Raw genomic sequence first — 22,771 nt, 5'->3', positions numbered from 1 at the left:
AAATATGCAAGTAACAAAAACGACTTATTAAGATGAATCTATACTAAGGTTATAAGATTTTTTTTGAGCACGAATCCAGGCCGAAAAAATGCGGACTATTTTCATCTAAAAACCTGGCAAAATTCGGCCCATTGATTTAAAAATTGTCGACCAAAACTCTAGGCAATATCAATAGAAAATCAATAGCAAAAAAATCTTGAAAAAAATGTCCAATCAAAGTTATCAACAATTTTAAATAGTATTTTAGGCTTGCATATAACCTTTCATGATTATGTTTATAAAATTTTCTCAAAAATTCCCGATGCTCGAGTTGGACCGGAGTTTTTTCAAGTTTTGTATTAATTATACGGGCAAATCCAGAGGCAAATATTTTACATCGTTTTTAAAAATCTGTTTTTTTTAATACTCCAGAACCATTTGTATTTTTTTTGGCCCGCCAGCCAACCTCATTTCAGAAATTTGGCCCGCCTGTTAAAAATTTTGGCCACCTATGGTTTAAACACTCACAAGTTGATGTATAGTAGAATGTCCATGACGAAAACCAAATTGATCTTCAGGGAAAATAGAATTCTGATTGACGTGAATCATCATTCTATTCAAAATAACTCTCTCAAATAGTTTACTTAACGAAGGAAGCAAACTAATTGGTCTATACTTGAAGGCTCTGAAGCACTTTTCCAGGTTTCAAAATTGGAGGTACTTTGGCATTTTTCCATTTATTGGGAAAATGAGCCAAGTGAAAACATTTATTGAAAATTTTAACTAAAAAATTTAAAATGCTTTCAGGCAACTTTTTAATAAGAATATAGAAAATCCCATCTTCCCCCGGGGCTTTCATATTTTTAAATTTTTTGAAAATCAATCTAAGTTCATCAATATTTGTCTCACAAGAACTTTCAAATACATTTTGCTTAGAAAGAATATCATCAAATTCAAGGAAAATTTGAGCATCAGTTGGACTAACAACGTTTAAATTAAAATCATGAGCAGACTCAAATTGTTGGGCTAATTTTTGAGCTTTTCTGCGTTAGTTAAAAGAAGGTTATATCCATCTTTCAAAGTAGAAATTGGCTTGAGGGGCTTTTTCAGAATTTTAGTTATTTTCCAAATTGGCTTTGATTAGGGTTTTATGTTCTCTACTGCTTATGCAAAATTTTCATTACGAATAAAATTTAAACCACGTTTGATCTCTTTTTGAAGGTCGCAATAAATAAATTTCATATAAGGATCCCTAGTACGTTGATATTGGCGTCGACGAATGTTTTTCAGTCAGGTATTGAAGCGACTTTAGCATTGACTATTGAAGTTGTCAAATTTTCAACAGCCAAATCAATATCTTCTATTGAATTCAGTGGAACGTTTACATCTGAATTACGTTCAATAAAATTCCTAAATCGCTCCCAGTCAGCATTTTGAAAGTTAAAAGTTGATTTTAAAGGGTTTTCAATGGGACTTTGGGATAAAGAAAAAGTTACTGGAAGGTGGTCTGAATCGAGGTCCGCATGAATAACTAATTGACTACAATGCTCGCCTAAATCCGTTAGAACCAAATCAATTGTGGAAGGATTTCTAATCTAAGAGAAACAAGTATGCCCATTAGGATATTCAACAGTATAATAACCTGCAGAGCAGTCATTAAACAAAATATTCCCATTAGAATTTGATGAAATATTATTCCAAGATCGGTGTTTTGCACTAAAGTCCCCAATAATAAAAAAATTAGATTTATTTCTGGTGAGTTTTTGTAAATCTCCTTTCAAAAAAAATTTCTGTTCACCGCTACATTGAAAAGGCAAGTATGCGGTAACAATTATAATTTTCCCCATAGAAGTTTCTAATTCAATTCCAATTGTTTCTAAGACTTTTGAATTGAAAGAAGGAAGAAGTCTAAATTTGAGACGACTATTGATGACAATAGCTACACCCCCACCTTGTCGATAAAGTCGATCATTTTGTAAAATTGTAAAGAAAGCATTGTTGAAAAGCAGTTATTGTCTGGCTTCAAAAAAGTTTCAGTGAAGGCAGCAATAGGTATGTATGTTTTGGGTTTTCAAAAATAAAAAGAACTCATCTTGGTTAGCCAGCAAAGATCTAGCGTTCCAATTCATAATATTTAAACATCTATTTGGATCCATGAGGGAATCGTAAAGTCATAATAATTTTATTAGCACAATTAAAAGAAGTTTAGAAAGCTTCAAACATTGATTTGCTTTCAACATAAGTTGCATCATTTCCATTAAATTTTGATGCAAAAAAATGATATTTCCTCAGTAATCTCACCCAAACCAACAAAATTGTTAGGATCAGATAACGAAGGAGAAGAACATATATTTTTATTTCGGAGATTTTCCCTAGCCTTCGCATGTACGTTGAGTCTTGGTTTTTTCCCATTAGTTATACCCGAAGCAGGCAACCCATTTTCAACCACTTCTGAGAACGTTAAACAAAGAGTCTGGGGCGCTGAATCAGTCCAGGTAACATTAAAATCACTTCGAGAATTACCAAGACGTGATTTTAAACAGGCAGATTGTTTGCCGGCCTGACGTGTGAAGACGAAAAAGAGGAAGGAGGAGAAGAAACTTTTCTTTGGAATTTTTCCTAGAAGCAATAATTTTTGCCCTAACGGGACAGTCTATGGAATTGGAGGAATGATTACCTCCGCAATTCGCACACTTGAAAAATTCTGTTTTTGGTTTATCACCACCAAAAAGCCACTTAGATTTTTCATGATCGAATGAGCCGCAAAGCATGCATCTGGCATTCATTCTACAATTTTTAGTGCCATGACAAAAAGCTTGACAACGACGACATTGAGTTGACTCGACAATGAAACACGAGACAAGCATTTTCAAGAATTTGCAAATTTTAACCTGGTCTTTTTTACAATGAGTCAAATAAAAAGCTCAGGACCAAACCAACACTACTGGTATTATGCGTGTTGGATTTTTTCCTCCTTTGAATTACTTGAATCGGAGAAAAACCTAACAAAGAATTTATTTTGATTGTGATTTCATCCGGTGTCTGATCGTCGGTGAGACCACGAAGTACAACCTTAAATGGACGATCACTTTCAGTGTCGTATGTAAAAATTGATGTTTTTATTATTCAAACAATTTAAATTTTTTTTGAAAATCATCAAAAGATTCCGCCAATATACGAGCAGTTCCTCTTCGACCAATCTGAAAAGAAAATCTTCACGTCCTTGACGGAAGTGACGATTTCTTTTCGAAAGGCATTAAAATCTAAAATCGTGACCGTTATTGATGGAACCTTTTCATTTTTAAGAGTATAAGAAGAAGATTTCTTAGTACTCATATCAGAATTAAATATGAATATGTTATGAAGGACATCGAATGAATTGAAAATTTCAACTTTTTGGTAGATGGACCTGAATTAGGTTCGGCAATCCGTTTTCTTCCGACTTCGACGCCGGCCTATGACCTCCCCATGCTGGAAAGAAAAGAAAAAGAAAATATGAATAAAAGAAAATGAATAATTTTATTGACAGTCTATCCTTGTGAGCGACAGACGTGCCTAAGTGAATCTCTCAATTGAGATTCGTAACATCACGACAATGGAAGTTATTTTGAATAACGTACAAAACGTGCATAATGTACCGGAACTGAGACTCATTGAAAAATACTAAGTTTTTTTGAAGCTTGCGTTCAGTGAAAATTTCAAAGAGATCTATTTTTAGGAAGAAATGACGAAAAAGTTGGTTTGTGTATAGAAAAAGCTGCTTTCAGAGGTTACGCGAAATTTTATAGGTAGAGAAGAGTTAGGCCTAATGTTCGATTGCACGAATATAATATTGAACTGGATTGAAATAAACATTGAAGAAAAAAAAATCATAAATGGTTAAAATTGTATTGTCTGAAAGATTGAATAGAATCGGTCAACAAGAAAATTTTTGCAGCGTTTTTATTGTGATGCAATTTTACGTGGGACACCCTTTAGAACTGCTTTGGTTCTGACAAAACTCTCAGAAGGACGACATATTCAATTTTTTTTCAAAGTAATTTTTTCCAGAAAATTCTAATTTTAAGAGTGTGCAGCTTTAGAATTCAATAGTATTTACGTAATATTACAGTTGGGACCTAAATTGACATTCGATCGAGTCTCTTCCTCTCTTCTCGGTTCGAAAAAATGTGCGTGATGGGACTTTAACATCTCTTATAGAGCTACAGCTCGACTTTATATGCGTTGTGCTTGAAAATTATCATCAAGAGTATAATAAGCCCTTATAAAACATGTATGAAAATTTAAATCGATTTTGAGGACATTTTACTTCATATTTGAAATCTGTAAGTTTCCATTCTCAATTTTCCATTATATTTCTCTTCCTCCTAGGATACACCCTGTCTACCGATTCTCCATTCCTATGTGAACCGGTATGTTCCGGCTCGTGCCATTCATGTATAGCTCCCGGAACTTGCCTCTGCGAAGACGGCTACCAGCTGAATGAGAAAAACGAGTGCATACCAATTTGTGCCACCTTCAATTGTACCAATGGTCGATGCGTGGCCCCGGAGGAATGCCAATGTAATGACGGCTTTGAGTTGATTGATGGTGAATGTTTGCCGTTTTGCGCAGATGATTGTTCAAATGGGGAGTGCGTAGCGCCCGGAGTTTGCGTTTGTGACGATCTATACCGGAAGGGACCGGACGGAGCTTGTGAACCTTTCTGTCCGGATGGCTGCGTCCATGGCAATTGCATTGAACCGGGGCTATGTCAGTGCGAGGAAGGCTATTCGATGAGTTTGGAGAGTGGTCTCTGCGAAGCTTACTGCAAGAAAGGATGCGAAAATGGACTTTGTCGTGGACCTGATGTATGTAGCTGTTACGAGGGCTATCAGCTGGATCCGAAAGACCCTTCAAAATGCGTTCCGAAATGCAGCAAACCCTGCATCCATGGAAAATGTGTCGCTCCAGATGTTTGCGAATGTAACAAAGGTGAGTATCATACGTTCAAATTAACCAATCTAGGAAGAATAGCTTTGTGTTGCTTTTGTAGGTTACGCAAAGCTTGAAAACAGCCGCAATATCTGTGAAGCGAAGTGCGCAAATGGTTGCTCAAATGGAGTTTGCGTAGGGCCAGATCGATGTGAATGTCTGCCGGGGTACTTTGCAACTTCAAGCTGTAAGTATTCTGTGATATAACAAGATATCTTGAAGTTCAATAGTCCAGAAGAGGATGAACTTGTTCGATCAAAGGTCTATTATTCGTTGAATGCTCTTAAAAGTGGATTTTCGCCATTGAGCCGATGTTCTTGTTTTTCGAGCATTCTCCAAGGCCCATTTTTTCAACTGTATTTAAAATTCCGAATCCGTTTTAGCTATAAACTCCAAAAAATCGATTTGCACGCCCTACTGCAAGAACAAATGTGTGAACGCTTACTGCATCAAACCGAACGTGTGTCAGTGCATCTCGGGATATCGCTTTGCAGATAACAGTACCAGCGTTTGTGAGCCTATTTGTGACGATACTCTAATCGACTGTACCAATGGCCGTTGTACGCTTCCGAATATCTGCGAGTGCGATGAAGGATTCGTATTGGCGATCAGAGAAGGTCAAATGATTTGCGAGCCGAAACCTTGCGATCGAATCTGTGTCAACGGATACTGTTTGGGCGATTCGTGCGTCTGCTTGCCTGGTTACAGGAAGTCGGCAAAGTACGATTACATCTGCGAGCCAATTTGTGAACCAGGTTGTGTCAATGGGAGTTGTGTAGCCCCAAATGTTTGTGTTTGCAAAGAGGGATACATTCCCAGGCCAGATGGAACATGTGAGCCTCTGTGCAGCTCTGAGGTTGTGGACTGCAGCAATGGCAGGTGTTTAGGGAATAATGTTTGTCAGTGTTCGAATGGATATTTCCCGAAGGTTAATTCACGTGGGATTGTAGAATGTATTCCTTTGTGTTCTACAACTTGTGTGAACGGTCGATGCGTTGCCCCAGGGATATGTGAGTGTGATGTGGGATATGTGTTGAATGAGTTGACAGAAATGTGCGAACCCGTATGCAATCCTCCGTGTGAAAACGGCGATTGCACCGAACCTGATTTATGTGAATGTTACGATGGCTACGTACCGGATAACGAAGACACTTTCGAGCAAACGCACATCTGCGTACCGTATTGTGACCCTAGCGTAGTGGATTGCAGTAACGGAGTTTGTGGAAGCAACAATTTCTGTCGCTGTTACGAAGGCTTCTACTCCAGTTTCAATGGTGAAGGTATATTCACGTGTTCACCGGTCCCTCGCCCAACGATAGTAGAGTGTGATATACCTCCTCAAACAACGCAAACTCCACCGGAATGTATTTGTGAATGTGAAGAAGTGACACCTTGCCCAGTTTTGGAATGTCCTATCATTCCTGTTCCAACATGCAACATCACGTGTCCAACACCAAAACCTTGTCCAGAACTTACATGTCCAAAAATCGACGAAATAACAACAACTAAACCCAAGGCGTGTTCTTGTTCAACACAAGTTCTATGTCCGGAATTAACATGTCCCCCGATTCCTGTACCGGAATGTGACATTGCCGTGGAAGCTGATTCTAGTTCGGAAGAGATAACCAGAGTAACATGTGATGATAGTTACGTCGATTGTAGTCACGGAATTTGCTTGGGTAACAATATCTGTGAATGCTTTCCTGGTTATAGGAGAGCGATCAACGAAGCTGAGCTGATCGTTTGTGAGCCTGTTTGTAATGTTCCCTGTAAGAACGGTTTATGTGTAGCGCCAGACATTTGTGAATGCTTCATAGGATATACCGATGATGGTACCGGTACCTGTATGCCATACTGCGACGATCCTTGCGTCAACGGAGAGTGCATCGCTCCGAATGTTTGCAAATGCTCGGAAGGATATGAGGAAACTTGGGACGGAGTTTGTACGAGATCTTGCCGACCTGACTGCGTCAATGGAATTTGTATCGATGGAGAATGCAATTGTGAAGATGGATTCAGTCTTAATGAGGGAAATATTTGTGCATCCCTTGAAAAAGAAGTTCTGCAAATCAGAAGTCGGTTTCTGGAAGATTGTGAAGAAGGATATGTTTACTCCGAAGAATTACAAGACTGTGTTCCCCACTGTGAAGGGTGTGAGAATGGGGTATGCATTGGTCCAGGAGATTGCCAGTGCAATCCAGGCTACGAACATATCCTGAATGATATGGGTGAAGTTTGCCAGCCGAAGATAGATCTTGAAACCGTAACAGTGGAGTCGTTCAACGATGAAAGGCAACTAGCCGAGCTTCAAGCAAGTGAGGGTGTTGAGTTGCAGAAGGACTCCCAGGTTAACTTCTTGTACATATTCAACCGAAACCACCTGATAATCGCTGCAATTGCTGCATCCATCGCTTTGACCATCATGTTCGCATCCTACTGGGCATGTACCTATTTTCAGAAAGGTCGAACCATCCCTACAGAAACCATGATCGACTGACACCCAGCTTTGTTGAAGATATTTCGGATAGTTTATTCATGAAGCATGGTTTCATTTTCTGTACCATTTATTTATAAGATCATTGACAACTTAAAAAAATAAATAAAATAAAAACAGCACGTTATCGTTACCTCCGAATAATGGTAAGTAGAATCTATTATTTACATTTGGTTTGATGACATCACTTGGTCACAAATCAGTTCGGGATCGTTTTTTCCCATCGTTCGAGATTCAATCTTTCGGGCGGATTATATTTACACACTGAACTTTTCCTCCTCGTCCTTATCTGCATCTAGCGCCTGAGGCATAAAGTACACGCAATTTTCCTTCGTTTCTGTGGGAGGAAATAGAACGACCAGATTATAATCATTGTATGGTTCGGTGGAACGGGAATGGCGATCCGGCATGGACCGACGACGCTGGACGTTACCGAGCTTTCCAATGTGGTAGTCCTTCTTCTTGTTACGCAACACGATCATGGTTATGATGGCCGCGGTGGTCAGGATCGCCACCACAACGACTGGCGCCAGGTACTTGATGTAGGCCGTACTGTACAGCAAGCTGTCACTGTGAATGATTGTGTTTTGTTGAATAAAAATAAGGGAAGTTTAAGTTGGTTGAATTTTAGGACCCACTTTTTTAGAGTCAAAAAATAATTTGAAGTTACCTGTGACTATCGGCTTTGTAGATGATATCCGGGATCAACTCGCAATGTGGATCATCCTCTTTGTTCGGTTGATAGCCCGTGAAGCAAATGCAACTGTCCGGTGCAACACAGTGACCATTACGACATCCCTCGGGTCCACAGTCTGGGACACAGGAATCATCATCTTCTGCCAGCAATTTGTAGCCCGGTAAGCAGTCACATCTTCCCGGTGCACTGCAGAATCCATTAACGCAACTTTCGTTACACATCGGTTTACATCCTTGATCTGGGACTAGTTCGTATCCTTCCTCACACGAGCAACTTTCAGGAGCAACACACTTTCCATGAACGCATTCGCCGGTGCAAATAGGCTCGCAAATCATCTTTGATTCAGGGCTTGTGGAGTATCCCTCGTAACATTTGCAGACACCTTCGATACAAATGCCGTTGACACATTTAGATTTACACTTTCTTTGTTTTTCTCTCGCTACAGATTCTTGTTTTGTTGTTTCACTCTCACATTTGTGTTTGCTGTGCGGTTCGGAAGAATGTCCAGGTAGACACTTACATTCGTTAGGACTGACACATAGACCGTTAAGACATTCTGGTTCGCAGATTGGCTCACATCCACTACCATTGGCAACACTTCTGTAACCTTCAAAGCACTGACATCGATTGTTTCCAGAACACACTCCATGGCTACAAGGGTTGTCACAATGAGGTTGACAAATAAATTCGTCTTTTTTCGACAAACGGAACCCTTCATTGCACAAACACTTCCCATCGAGACAATTTCCGTAAATACACTTCTCTTCGCATTGAGCTTGCATTAGCTCCATGTGGATTCGATTTATGTCTTCGACGTGGAGACAGGTGTGGAGACTTCCGTTGTAAAATTTGTACCCAAGATCACATTCACAGCGATTCGGTAAAACACAAGTAGCATTTTTGCATTGCGGATCGCACATTGGTATACATCGATGCGCTTCGCCGTCTGGGTTTACGTAACCCTGTTTACATTGGCAGTAACCTTGATCGCATACTCCATTGTTGCAGTGCTTTGCGCAAAGCTGTTCCCTTAGTTGTCTCTCTCTGTGCCTTCGAAGTATTTCCTGTGATTCGCAGTGCGTTCGACTTCCATCGACTAGTTCGAATCCCGCATCGCATAGACAGATATTCGGGCTTACACACTGTCCATTGATGCATCCAGTACCGATCTCATCATACTCATCTTCGCAGATTGGCTCACAGATCGAAGCATTATTTGCCGAAAGTCGATAACCTTCTTCGCAGATGCATTCACCCCCGATACACTGTCCATAACTACATCCTTCTGGGCAAGTCTTTTCACAAAGGCCAACAAGATTCATTATGTATCCGTAATGACAGTTGCATTTCACATTTTCGTCGCAATACCCGTTGAAACATCTCGATCGACAGAGTTCAATTTCATCCACGCACTGGTTGTCTTCTTTAACGAAACCTGTAATACGTAGTTACGCTTAGCTTAAACAGAGATCGATTCCCCTACTTACAATTTTACTCACCTGAGTTACACTCGCAAGTGTTTGGTGCTACGCACTCTCCATTATCACAGTCGTCCTCACAAACCGGAAGGCACTCAAACAATGAGTTAATGTCGGTGTAGTTGTACCCGGGCAAACAGGTGCAAGAATTCGGCCCGGTACATTTGGCGTTCTTACATTCTTCCTCGCAAATCGGAACACAATCTCCATCGACAAGTTCGTACCCTCGATCACAAACGCAAACTTCCGGCTCAACGCAGTGACCGAAAGAGCATTTCTCACACAGAGGTATACATTCTTCAGCAATCTTTCCGTACCCACGGTGACACATACATTTACCCGGTGCAATGCAATCTCCGTTCTGACATCCATTCCGACACACCGGCTCACAAATATGATTGGCAGTAGTATTCGCATTATCGAAGCCTTCATCACATTCGCATTGATTAGGAGCCATGCATTTGCCGTTTACACAAGTCTGTAGACAAATTGGAGTACACACTCCTTCGATGTCTTCGTAACCTTGCTCACAAGGTTCCGGTGTAGTTGTTGAAGGCCTCTCAGGTAGACAATTCCCGCCAGTCCCTTTTATGAATCCTTCGTTACATTTGCATTCTCCAGGACTGACACAAATCCCGTTTGGACATCCATCGAGACAAACCGGTTCACAGCTTCTACTGGAACCCGAAAGTTCGTTCAAAACGTACCCAACAGGACACTGACAAACATTTGGCTCAGTACAAAAACCCCCAACACAGTTGTTGCACTCGATCAAACAACTTCCGTTTTCGGCGTGGTAGAATCCCGAATTACACTGACAGTAGCCTGGCTTAATGCAGAAACCATTATCACAACCATCGCAATGAGGAATACATCTGAAATAGCAAACAGTAACTCTTACAAATCAATTAAAGTAAAGCCAATCGAAAGGGTTAACGAACCTGAAATCCGAAAGCCTCTCGAACCCCGTATCGCAGGTGCAGAAATTGGGTGCGGTGCAGCGTGAATTTTCGCACGGTGTCGCGCACACCGGGTTGCACTTGTTCTTGTGCCGGGAATAGCCTTTGCAGCATTTACCCCGGGCTACCATCACGTTCTTGCCATTTCGTCGGACGTATTCGATTTTGCTGGAAGAGTGAAGAAGTTTGCCTTAGTTTGCTAAGAATGGTTAGACATGGAAGAAGTACGTACATCTACATATCTTGTAACAAGCAGTTTAAGTTTTAACTTGAGATATAAAATATAAAGATCCCAATTATGATCAAATTAACACATTGGAAGTGAACTCATTTTTGGCAAATATGGAAGGCAGCAAGTGGCAAGCTTATTCAGATTTCAACAGTGGAGGCACCTTCACTGCACTAAATTGTTGCCTTTGTGTCGCACATTAAAAGCAGTCAGACAGATTATTAGGAAAGATACCTCAAAGATTTTGCAACTCGCAATTAGGATATTCGTGTTTTCTGAAAGGAATCGAACGAAACAAGCTTGGAAATCCATTTCGGAGAAGTTCTTCACCTTCTTTTCAGGAACCCCGATTATTACGTCATATCTCAAGTGTTGCAAAGTAACATACGATACGATTGCGATAAAGCACATGTATAAAAAAATCAATTAGCGACCAAAATTAATTGAAGTTGATAAACATTACAAAAAAAACTGGTTCATTCGATGACGCAATAAAAAATAGCTAAAAATTTTAAACGCAACTCCTAATCTCACAAAAAAATTTTTTCGACTTTCAAAAGCATACTAAAAAAGAAACCTTGATAACCTGATTTTTGCATATCGTTATGAATTACGATAACGTTAAATTGACGTATAGGTAATCAGCCGTGAAAGCTAATAATAGAAATTTCATAATGCCAAGTGATGATTCAAGAGTTAGCTTGAAACATTAGACTGAGTCGATTAGGGGTGATTTTTGAATTTCTCAAACCCTGCGGTCTGAACTGAAAAATCAACATCATTTTTGTTTCTTCTGTAAAACCGAGCCTGCTAATGGTTTTTGTGCAAAAATTCTTTAAGGGGCCATCCATAAATTACGTAACGCTCCTAGGGGGGAAGGGAGTAAGCTCGAGCGTTACGAATTGTGACATACGGGAGGGGGGGGGGAGGTATGCTCATCGTTACGTAACAATTTTTTGCTTAAAAAATCAGTATACCTAACCGCAGCTATTTTGATGTCAAGCAATTTTTGCAAATTTTTTAAAGATCCTGAGAAAAACTCCTTAAAATGTGTATTGAATATCCGTGAAATAACCGTTGGAAAACCGAATATTAGGTACCTCCAAGAACTGAATTCAACCTTGAAACGGAAATTTTACTATTTTTTCTCAATGGATTTAAATTGCAATTTCGATTATTCCGACGAATATTACTAACTGTAGTATATTTTGCAAAACAAGTTATGCTCCTAAAACAAAATAAAGTAAACAAGGTAGATCATCAGTGAACAAACACAGATCAACTCGTAATAATACAATCAATTTATTTTTTTAGAGAGTTATCATTAAAGCGTACTAACAAGTGATTTGGTTTTGATAGATATAAATTTCGTTTTTAAAAACGTTAAAAAAATTACATTACATTTTTTATTATCTTCGAATCTCAGTATTTAAAAACATGAGAAGACGGGGGGGGGGGGGGCGGTAATTATCAGCGTTGCGTAATTTTCATAGAGGGGTACGTCGAACCGTTACAATTTGTATCATACGGGGGGAGGGGGTCAAAAAAGACGAACAATTCGCTGTCAAAAAACGCTCCGTCTCCACCCACCACCAATGAGAAACTTTTGGTACCCCTTGCCTACTTTTCCTCAATATGCACCCACCCTATGTACCCACCCTGAATGCATCCGAATAAAGGTACAAGCAGCCAAACTTCCATTAGTGTCATATTGATACTCAAGAGCGGATTAGGGTTAAATTAAATGGAACATGCAATTGATGCAACGATTGAAAAAAAGTTTTTTTTTCTGACTTTAATTTCTTGGTTAGGGTAAGTGAGCCCTATTTTGGCATGGTCCTTTTCTTGGCATGCCAATATGTCTTTTCATGTTTTTCAGGTCCAAATTGAGCTTAAAAAATTTTGAATATATTTTCATTGCGAAGAGACTAATTTGTTTCAAATCTCTGCATACCGAATTTTTTGATTGTTTGTACATTAATAAAGAAGTTAAGTCAGTGGCCTTATATTCAGAATAGCCAACGATTCTGTTAACTGTCAATTGAGCATTGTTGGTAAAGATCTATTGCACTTTGCTGGAGGCCAAGAATCGGATCATCGGAACTGCAAACAATTGGTACGGCGGCCAAGTAATTGGCGCACCGCAGTGAGTACTTTGCATGCATTTTACTCACATTTATGAAAGTTCCATGGAGAAAACATATTTTTGTTGATTTCTAAGCAAGTTAGCAAGTAAATTCTTCAAAGGATGTTATATGGTGCACTCAACAGGAAGGTTGGAATGTTGAAAAAAAAGGTAAACCATGCCTTAGGTGCCAAGGTCGGGTACATTTACCCTAGTTACTTGTGCCGAGATAAAAATTTGTTTGTTCAACGGATTTCATGCAGTAGAGGGGTTGAACTCGAGTGAAAAAAGATAAATAAAAAAATAATTAATCCATTGAATCAAAGCAATCGGAAGATTCCATTTAATTCATCACTCACGGTATACCGTTGTTTAAGGGAAAGCCGTTGATAAAGAGAAGAAAATATTAAATATTACTTCAAGAGTGATCAAAGTGAGATATAAAATTTTTTTCTACAATAAAACTCTTCCAGTAATCTTAATAAAAGCCAAAAAAGCTCATTGTTTGTTTGAAGTTCAAAATAATAACTTTATTTTATTTGTAATATCGCAAATGATCAATAAGAAACTGATAAAAAAATAAAAATAATGAATTGCAAGTTTTGTTGAAAGTATTGAAAGCACAAAGCAAATACAAATTTAGTAAATTTTGCGCATTAAAAGTAAGCTTAAAAGCTGCTACTTCGAATCAATTTTTGAACATTTACAAGATAAATCCAAAAACCATGATCGATTAAAAAAACATGATTAAATATAATAAAAATACATGAAAAGTTTCTAAATTTTCAATCGCAGGTTTTGAAGTTCAAAATTTGAAGCTTCGATGAGTTTGTCACTTTCAATTGAAATACCTATTGGATCCTGGAAAGAACAGAAGGTTTAAACTTTGTTTATATTTATCAAATTTTAAACAGAAATTCAAAATTTGGTTAATTTATTTAATATAAAAAAATTGCACTTTTAAATTCGGTGAATTTATTAGAAAATTAAAATAAAATATCAAAATGGAAAAGATAAGTATTTCAACATTCAAGCAGGATTTGAGCATTGACGTCTAACGTCAATGGTTTTATGGTTGATTTGACATGATCTTTTGTCAAATTTACTCTTTTGTTTTGGTTTTTAGTCACCTTGTGTTTTGGTGATATGAAATTCACAAGTTTTCAAATGTGTTAGTTTGAAGTGAAATCAATAATTGATAACTGATTAATTAGCAAACGTACATTTAAGAAAATATCTGATTCTTTTAGAAAGATATCGTTACAAGAAAAGAAACTTAAAAAACGATAAGATTTACATTTTAAAAATTATCTAAAATTCAATTTGGTTTAATATTTCTATAAAAGTTCTTCAAATTGGGAAAAATAAACAAATAGGAAACTTCTATAACTTATTTTGCGGAACTTAAATTTCCAAACTTTGAAGTTTTGAGGAAAGTTGATAATTGATTCAAAACTTTTATTTAAAAATGTTATGTTCTTGTTTTAATTTTTTTTTTTTTAAAAGAACAGGAATTTATTTTTTAAACGATTTTAACCTATTTTCAAAAGTTATTTTAATAACAAAAGCTGGCAGGAAAATTGCTTATTAAGATTCTGGGCACAAAATTAGTCTAAATTCGTTTTAAATTGTTTGCACTTCGGAAGAATGTCAAGGTTGTGGCCTTGTTTAATTTATCAAAACCATTTTGATGTTGAGCATTTATTCAAAATAAGAAACACAAAAAAAATTGACACTGGAATGGGTTTTTTGAAGAACATTTCATATTAGTATAATGTGTGTAATGAAATTATTTTTTGTAAATACAATAAATAAATAAACAAGCAGATAACTAGGTTTTAGATTTTTGTTTGGCTAATTCCGATAACCACGCTAGTCGTAAACACCTGTTAAAGTGTTACAGTTACATGGCCTCCAACTTGTTGATGTATAAAATTAGTATTCGATGAATTAATTTTGAACAAAAGGTAGGTTTCAAACTGTTCAGTTTCAGTTTCAATTCGTGAACTTCATATAGCGTAGTGAAATGAAATGTCTCAAGTCTAGAATGGTTTTAGACGAAAATACGCCGGAGGCGATCTAAAATTTGGCCTTGTTGTGAACACTTAGTCTAAAATACCTTTGCGATTTCCGTTACTTAGGTGAAAATTTACTTGGAAAAATCTCTATGTGGGGAGGGGGTGTGTGTTTGGTTTGGGCCTTGGTTTAAGAAACGAGAGACTATTACTATTTCATGAAATATTCAATTTCCATGTGAAAGAACAAGAAAAATTATGATCATATCTATAAGCATATGGGTAAGGTTGCCAGGATTTTTCCCGCACGTATCCGGGCCCGGCCAAATCAGAGCTTTTTTATCGTAAAACCTGGAGAAATCCGGGTATTTGAGCTAAGAATTTTCAACCCAAAATCCTTGACAAATTTAGTCAAAATCTCTTAGAAATTCAGGGAATTAGAGACTTTTTTGTTTCACCAAAACTCATCAGCAGATTTTCAGTAGATTTCAAATCGTGTTTTAGGCTTCATCAAGTCATTTAGTATCAATAATAAAATATCAATTTTCCGAATCTCCTTTGTTCCCCCCTCACATCATTTTTAAAATTCTTAAGTCGATTTTTGAAAAAAAAAAGCTTTTTTCGAGATAACACCATATTTCGACGCTTTATGCATATTAGAGTCATTTGGCATCAAAATTAAAATTTTATTTTTTTTTCAATTTCCTATGGTCCCCTTTTTTCTGATATTTGAGGGTATCAACCGAAACTTCGAGCGGTTTGAGGCAAGTCCGATTGTGCTGTACTTTTCCACAGGTAAGATTTTGGGCCAATTTACAAAATTTGTATGGTCGATTTTCAAGATTCAATCACAAAAATTTTCCAATAAATCCATTGCCACCCTAATGTACGCACAGTTGCGTTCAAAAAAGAAAATCTCTTCCAACTCGCTTCCAAATTTGACCAGCTGCCATATTTTTTTTCATAAAATGTTCATATAATCATAGAAAATACTAAAATTTAGCCAAAAGATGTAAAAATGTTTGATCAAGTATCTGGCGGAGTTTCATCAAAATCGATTGAAGCGATATAGAAATGACTGGTTTGAAAATGAGGTTTATTGTAGTTCAACGGGCGATTTCATTCTTTTTTTGGACGGATGTTTGTATAGAAAATATCGTAATAATTTTTATTGGATTTTTCTTTCACAATTTAAAAATTTACCGCTTAAAGTATAATAAATTGATTGAACTTCATCCCTGCTCCAAAACAGTCCCAATAAATTTTAAGTAAAAAATTACCGTATGAAGAAAATTGAAAATTTTTTAGAGACACATGTTTGATACTTTTTCAAGATCTGAAAATGTTATTAGGACAAAATGTCGAAAAAAATGCCTTTTTCCAAAAATTGAACCAGTGCGACCTCTAAACATCATTTTTCTGAGTTGCTGCCTTACAAAAGTTTGTTACACCCTAAGCTATCATTTGAAGCGTAAGCCCCCAAAATCCCAGACAAAGTACAATTTTGGGCCACCCTACTGTACGTATTATGTATTTTTGTATCCAGTGAATAACTAATTACACTAGATTACAAAATTTAAAAAAAAAATCGTGAAGTTTATTGGCTGACCTTTATTTTTAATTCGAATCGAGCGCTGAATCCAAAAATGAAATTAAAAAAAATCTCAGTAGAAAAGTTTTTAAGTTATGCTCCAAACATGAAATTTTCTAAAAATTGAAAAAGTACTTGAACTCAGATTCGAATATCTCCAAATGCAAAACATTTTGCATATTTAAGGTGAATAAATTTGCTATCGATCATCTGAACTATATTTTTGCATATGATCAACAGTAATGTTGATATTAGTAAATTTATGATGTAAATTACTATAAAAAACGCATTTTTTAGAGAAAATTTTGTAAAAGCTAAAGTTTTAGATTACAAGGTAGCATTTGAAAAATCTGGGTCTATTGGCCTGAAATACCAATTCAAAACAAAGATTTCAAGTGGTTATTTATCAAAATCGGTTGAAAATTGAACAAGTTATGGTTACTTTAAAATAACAGTATTTTTTTCATTTTTTTAATAATTTATCGAAATTATCATAGTATAGGAAGAATTAAACATGGAAATTCTGATTTGCTCCAATTGAAAATTGATTATCAGCTTACCATAAGGTCACATGCCAAATTTCAGAACGATCTGACCATGGGAAGGGGTTACTTGAGTCTCAAATGATAATAAGATTTTAAAGTAATATGTTCGGGAGGAACAAAAAATACTGGTTTTTCATTAATAACATTTGAATTCACTAGCCAAATGCTTTTTATGAATAATTTTCTTAAAATCAAAATTGAGACAAACATTTCACTTGAAGACTGCAACCAGATTGGACATAATACAAAAAAGTTATCGTTCAAAAATGAAACACGCAATGAGTAGTTTTTACGCATTGCTTTTTATATGTACGACAATTTTTGGATAAAATACAATCTTTGAACAACAATAACTTTTTTGTTTCAATTTCAATCGTGTTGCAGTCTTGGAGTGAAATATTTGTCTCAATTTATACTTTAAGAAAATTTTATGTATGTGTATGTATGTATGAAAACCCACCAGTGGCTGATAGGTCTTTCGACCCGAGGCGGTACGGGAAGTCTCGATCGCATATTCAAATATTGTTCAAGCTTAACTCATAAACAATATTTGCAGCACAACCAAGGGGTCCGTTACCACTGGCTTGGGACAGGTTTGACTCATCTCACTCCCTTCCAACTGTTCGAAACAAATGAAGGATTCTGAAAAGGTTCCAAAGTAACCTAATCATTATTCTAAATTTGTCGAGATACTCCGGCTGGCTTGAACCCACAATCCATTGTATATCAGTCTTCCGATCGTTTGATGTCCTGTCCAATCCCCCCACTAAACCCCATATAGAGTTAAGCTATTTTGAACATATGAAAAAAATAATAACACTTTTTACATCTTACCTCTTTTTCATTTGAAAAGGATACTTGTCTTCATACCGCAAAATTTTCCGGAAATATTTAAAAGACATGAACGGTCTAGCCTGGATATATAAAAAAAATCTGGAATAACGGTACTCAAAAAATAAAGTTATTAACAGTGAAAAATACACGGATACACGTAAGATGTTTTTTTAAATCCAGAAGTTTTTGGTGGATGTGTAGCATTTTCAATTTTACTTTTGGATATTTTATAAATTTTCCAAAATTATAAGATAAATTTGAAAAGTCTGTTATTGTATAAATTTAAAAAATAAACATTCGGCCTATTCGGTGAGCCGAATATTCGGCCTAACGGTTAAAAAAACCAATAGACAAAATAGGATAGAAACATTTTTAACATGTTTTACATATTATTTTGAAAAACATTCCATCAATGCAAATGTTAATAACATAAAAAAATATATTAAAATGTATGGGTTGATTTGTTTGGAATTTTTTTTAAATATTTACGATTTGCTTCATTGTGTAGAGAAAAAAAATGTTTATATTGAATGGAATTGTTTAAAGGAGCGAACAAAAACATTTTGATTTTTTTGTAAACTTTCAAAGGAAATACAAGTTGTAATAAAAAATATCACTTTTAAAGGTGCACATAAAGTTGACATCTCTAGAAAATGATTCATAATAATTCCAAATACTGTAAAATGAATTCAGACCACTACCCTGATCTGTTTAAACTGAGTGAATTCACGTCACAACTTTAAAGGAACATAACTTTGTTCTTAGATGTTCAATTGAGAAACTACGTACATCAAATTGTAGGTAATTGATTTCTTTGCAACTAATTTGAAGACTCATTCAAAAACATTTCCACAGATAGAACCGGAAATCAAAGTTATCACAAAATTTTCAATCACTACATATATAACTTAAACTTTTAATGACCAAATTATATCCATACCTGCAGCCAAATCCGTAAGTTACCAACAATCGCTCTTCTTGTACTTACCTGGGGTTGACCAACATGCGAAATGGTTTGAGACAGCGGCAAGTGACCAACAACACCCACCTTGCAAGCAACAGCAATCGCTTACCAACATTTGGGACCCGTAAAAGTTCCACGAGGTCCGAAATTTAAGATTCAGCTCCATCATTGCCACCCGGCTCACCAGGTACAATCCTCGAGCCACAAGACATCCCGTAGCAGCAGTTCCTGTTGGCCGGCCACCTCATCACACTTCACGGTGTTTTGGATTTCTTGACTAGTGTCACCCCCTCATCAAAGCCGACCAGAGGTTCTTCGTAACCTCTGTTCTGCTAGCCAACCAAAAGAGGCCGCATGAGGCACACTCTGATGTTACTTCCCGCAACATTGCTGATACTGATTGCATTGGTTGCATAGAGGACACTACTGGCTGCTGTTGACGTCGTGGCAATCGTTCCGGGTGTTCTTGAAAATAGATTGAGAATCTCCAACATCTGAACAAATTTTCAGCACAAATGACAACAAAAAATTATTTTTTCTCCAGGAGTTAAAATTGGCAGCGAAAAAAAATCACACCCGTCGTTCACGGCCGCAGCCTACTCTTTTTCAATCTATACTTTAAGAAAATTGTTCATAAAAAGCAATCGGCTAGAGAAGTCAAAATTTACCTTATTAATGAAAAACCAGTATTTTTTTCCTACCGAGCAAAACACCTTTAAAACTTATTCACGTTTTAGACACAAGCAACCCCTACCCATGGTCAGATCGTTCTGAAATTTGGCATGTGGCCTTCTGGTAAGCTAATAATCAATTTTCAATTGGAGCGAGTGTGACTCTTTAATTCTTCCTATACTATGATAAGTACACCGCGGGCCGTTAACTTATTCAAAAATGTAAAAATTACTGTTTTGGTAAAGTAACCATAACTTCTTCAATTTCCAAACGATTTTGATAAATAACCACTTGAAATCTTTGTTTTGAATTGATCTTTAAGTACAAATGTAAGTCAGATTTTTAAACATTTTTTTACCTTCGAATCTAAAACTTTCGCTAAAACAAAAATTTTCTCTAAGAAAATGCGTTTTTTTGTATTTTTTTTTCTATCATAATGATACTAATATCAACAATACTGTTGATCATACGCAAAAATGTAGTTAATATGATCGATAAAAAATTTATTCACCTTAAATGTTTAAAATAGAAATTTCGAATTGATGTTATGCAGTCGGAGATATTTAAAAAAGTAGTACAAGTACTTATTTTTTATTTTACTAAAATTTCATATTAAAGCATAACTCAAAAACTGTTCTACTGAGATTTTTTTGAATTCCATTTAAGGACTCAGTGCTCGATTTCACATAAGAAGTGATCTTCAGTTAACTTAGTTCAAAAATGCTGTAAACTAGTGTTATCTTTCATCACTGTTATGTGGAGTTTTCGCTCATTGTTACTTACATTGTGGTGTTGGAGCACGCTTCGGCAGCAACTGCAGCATCCCAGGCAAAAGCTGAGCAAAGGCCAACGGCTATTATCTTCAGATATAACATTGTTCAAACTGTCACCAACCCTCAGCAATCAAACAGTATCGTAGCTAGTAACTATCACTATGGGCGGCACTTTCTTATCATTCAAATAAGTTAAACACCTCCAGCAGCTCAGTTCATCAAATCCTTTCTAAATTTTCAATTTTCCACCGATCGACGTCTATCACGGTCGTTTTTTGGCACCCGACTGAAGAAGATTCTACCTCGGGGCCAAGTTCAATCCGTTGCGTTTCGTTCGATTGAATCCGATCCGCGTGCGTCTGTCCGGCCGGTCTGATCCTCTTCCGTTCTGGAGTATAGCAGCAATTGCTATTTGATATTCCGGACAAGCCGTCGTTGTCGTCTTCGGCGTCTTCGTCGATTCCCGCTCAGCCAGAAAGAGGCCCACCCAGTGCAGTGGCGTTGCGTACTAACGAGCTCGTGTTTGTAGGTTCAGTTGTTAACCGAGCGTTTGGAAATGCTTTCTCAAGCCGGGGGACACCGGCCCAAGCCAAGTTAAGTCAAGTCAAGTGGCAATGTGCGACGCGACGGCGATTATGCTGCTGCTGCGATTGTGAGATGGTCTTCCTTTTGCGCGGGAGTGTGATCGGAGACGCGGACTGGGTGTTTATGAGTAAGAAGCCCGTGCTCATACTTACGTACATATATGACGGCGATGCCGAAAGTTATCAGTATGCAGAGCTCAAGCGGCAGGCATTCCAGTCTTGTTATATTGAGTTGTAATCTAGAAAAAAAAGGTATTGGAAACGAGAAACAATAACCCGAACATTTAATACAGGCATCAGTATTATTGTTACGGTGTGGTCACTATTGAAGGTTGGCTATAAATACTAAAAAGTTATGAGGATATAAATAGCATAACATGTTTTAAAGTATGTATACTCATTTTATGCACTGAAATTTTGAAAAGTCATTGAAACCATCCAATCTTTTTATAGTCTTTTTAGTGAAAATTTGTTTTTTTTGTTAGAAGACCTCCAGTTTTTAAAATTATAGCACAGTGGTCCAGAAATAAAATTTAGCGGGAAACTACTATTTGCGTCTTTCCCTTAAGTTTGATGAATTTAATGTCTTGGACCAACATTCACAACAACTCAAGGCGGTCATTTTGAATGAAATAATTTTAGGGTAGTTTATAAAGTTTTGAGATATGAAAATTACATTCTAGCTGTGATAAGGTAGATGCCTACATTATTGTCTACAACATTTTTTTTTGTAATTTCTTTATTTGACACGGCTCATACCTTGAGGTTTTAAGGAGCCAAACTCATTTTTTATTGTGTTTACAATGTTTTTCTTAGCTTAGCACTTTTATTTAAAAGAAAAAGGAAGATAGAAAGTGATATTTTATCACAAATATTTGTTAGGCAAGATTTTAGAAAATAATCATGCGCATCTTTGGGATGGAAGGGACTAAAAACTTTACTGGTACAAATGTTTAATCGAAAAACCCCTTCATTAAAAATTTCATTTCAGAACACAGATACCAATTCAATCTATTTTTTTAGAGATTTTAGCGATTTTTACTACTTAACTTCAAACAAAGATTAAAGCTTTAAACAAAAACTTACCTCCAGTTTTTGTAATATAAACTTTTGAATGCAATCAACGTTAAAATTTCTTACTTGCTTCATTTGAAGTTATCGTAGCTTATAAAGAGTAATTTTTCAACACAAATTACTTAAAAGCTTCAAAACAGAAACAAATTTTGGTAATCCGTTTTCGATGCGCGAACGATGCGCATGATTATTATCTAAAATATTACCTAACAAATATTTTTGATAAAATATCACCCTGAAAAGATATAACCAGAGCTGCAAATTATCAGTGTCAGACAGCCAATGTCAGCCGACTTTGATACTGCTTAGCATGTTCATGTCATGCGATACTGATTTTTGGTCAGCGACATAAGCTTACAATATCATGACCCAGTTGAATGAATGACATCATGCTTGCTATGACTTTTTTCTTCTTACAGCCAGCAACTACATTTTTTCAACTGTTTCGTAAATTATAACGTAAAATTCCTCCCAACACAGCCAGAAAATGAAAAAGAAAGACGACCGTATGTATGATGCTAGTGGAGTTCAAAAATGTCATTCATTATTGACATTGCTGTCTGACTGCTATTGTAGCTTGGTCATTCAACTGGTAGACGACTTTGATATTCTTTCGATAACATTGACTACTAGACGTTGGTCAGGAGAAAAGATATTGACTGAAATTTACCAGCCTTGGATATAACGAAACACTGTTTTTTGAAGAACCACCGTAACCTTCTGAAAATAAAAATGCAATAAAATATTTAATGCAAGAGATAGATGTTTGATGCCTTGGACAAAG

The 22,771-nt window shown here is 36.6% G+C and overlaps 2 protein-coding genes across 3 annotated transcripts in view; one reads left to right on the top strand and one right to left on the bottom strand.

Annotated features, from left to right (window-relative positions):
• Positions 1-7,580, top strand: part of LOC129741796 (fibrillin-1-like) — a 51,167-nt gene extending 43,587 nt beyond the window's left edge. Inside the window, exons 14-16 of the mRNA XM_055733585.1 lie at positions 4,351-4,953; positions 5,015-5,140; positions 5,337-7,580. Coding sequence (XP_055589560.1) covers positions 4,351-4,953; positions 5,015-5,140; positions 5,337-7,450 — 2,843 coding nt within the window. The 3' untranslated portion in view covers positions 7,451-7,580. The remainder of the gene's footprint in view (positions 1-4,350; positions 4,954-5,014; positions 5,141-5,336) is intronic.
• LOC129744389 (fibrillin-2-like) overlaps positions 7,500-22,771 on the bottom strand; it is a 38,141-nt gene continuing 22,869 nt past the window's right edge. The window contains exons 2-7 of one of the 2 annotated variants that reach the window (XM_055736895.1): positions 20,340-21,152; positions 10,564-10,749; positions 9,644-10,497; positions 8,118-9,579; positions 7,881-8,017; positions 7,500-7,784 (exon numbers count right to left, since the gene is read on the bottom strand). In XM_055736895.1, coding sequence (XP_055592870.1) covers positions 7,705-7,784; positions 7,881-8,017; positions 8,118-9,579; positions 9,644-10,497; positions 10,564-10,749; positions 20,340-20,431 — 2,811 coding nt within the window. In that variant the 5' untranslated portion in view covers positions 20,432-21,152 and the 3' untranslated portion in view covers positions 7,500-7,704. Of the gene's footprint in view, positions 8,018-8,117; positions 9,580-9,643; positions 10,498-10,563; positions 10,750-20,339; positions 21,153-22,771 lie in introns of both variants that reach the window. The other variant, XM_055736894.1, reaches the window with a different exon arrangement.

This window comes from Uranotaenia lowii, chromosome 2 (assembly GCF_029784155.1).
Source record: "Uranotaenia lowii strain MFRU-FL chromosome 2, ASM2978415v1, whole genome shotgun sequence".
In the NCBI taxonomy this organism is placed as follows: Eukaryota; Metazoa; Arthropoda; class Insecta; order Diptera; family Culicidae; genus Uranotaenia; species Uranotaenia lowii.
This window is presented reverse-complemented; position numbering and strand designations above follow the sequence as displayed.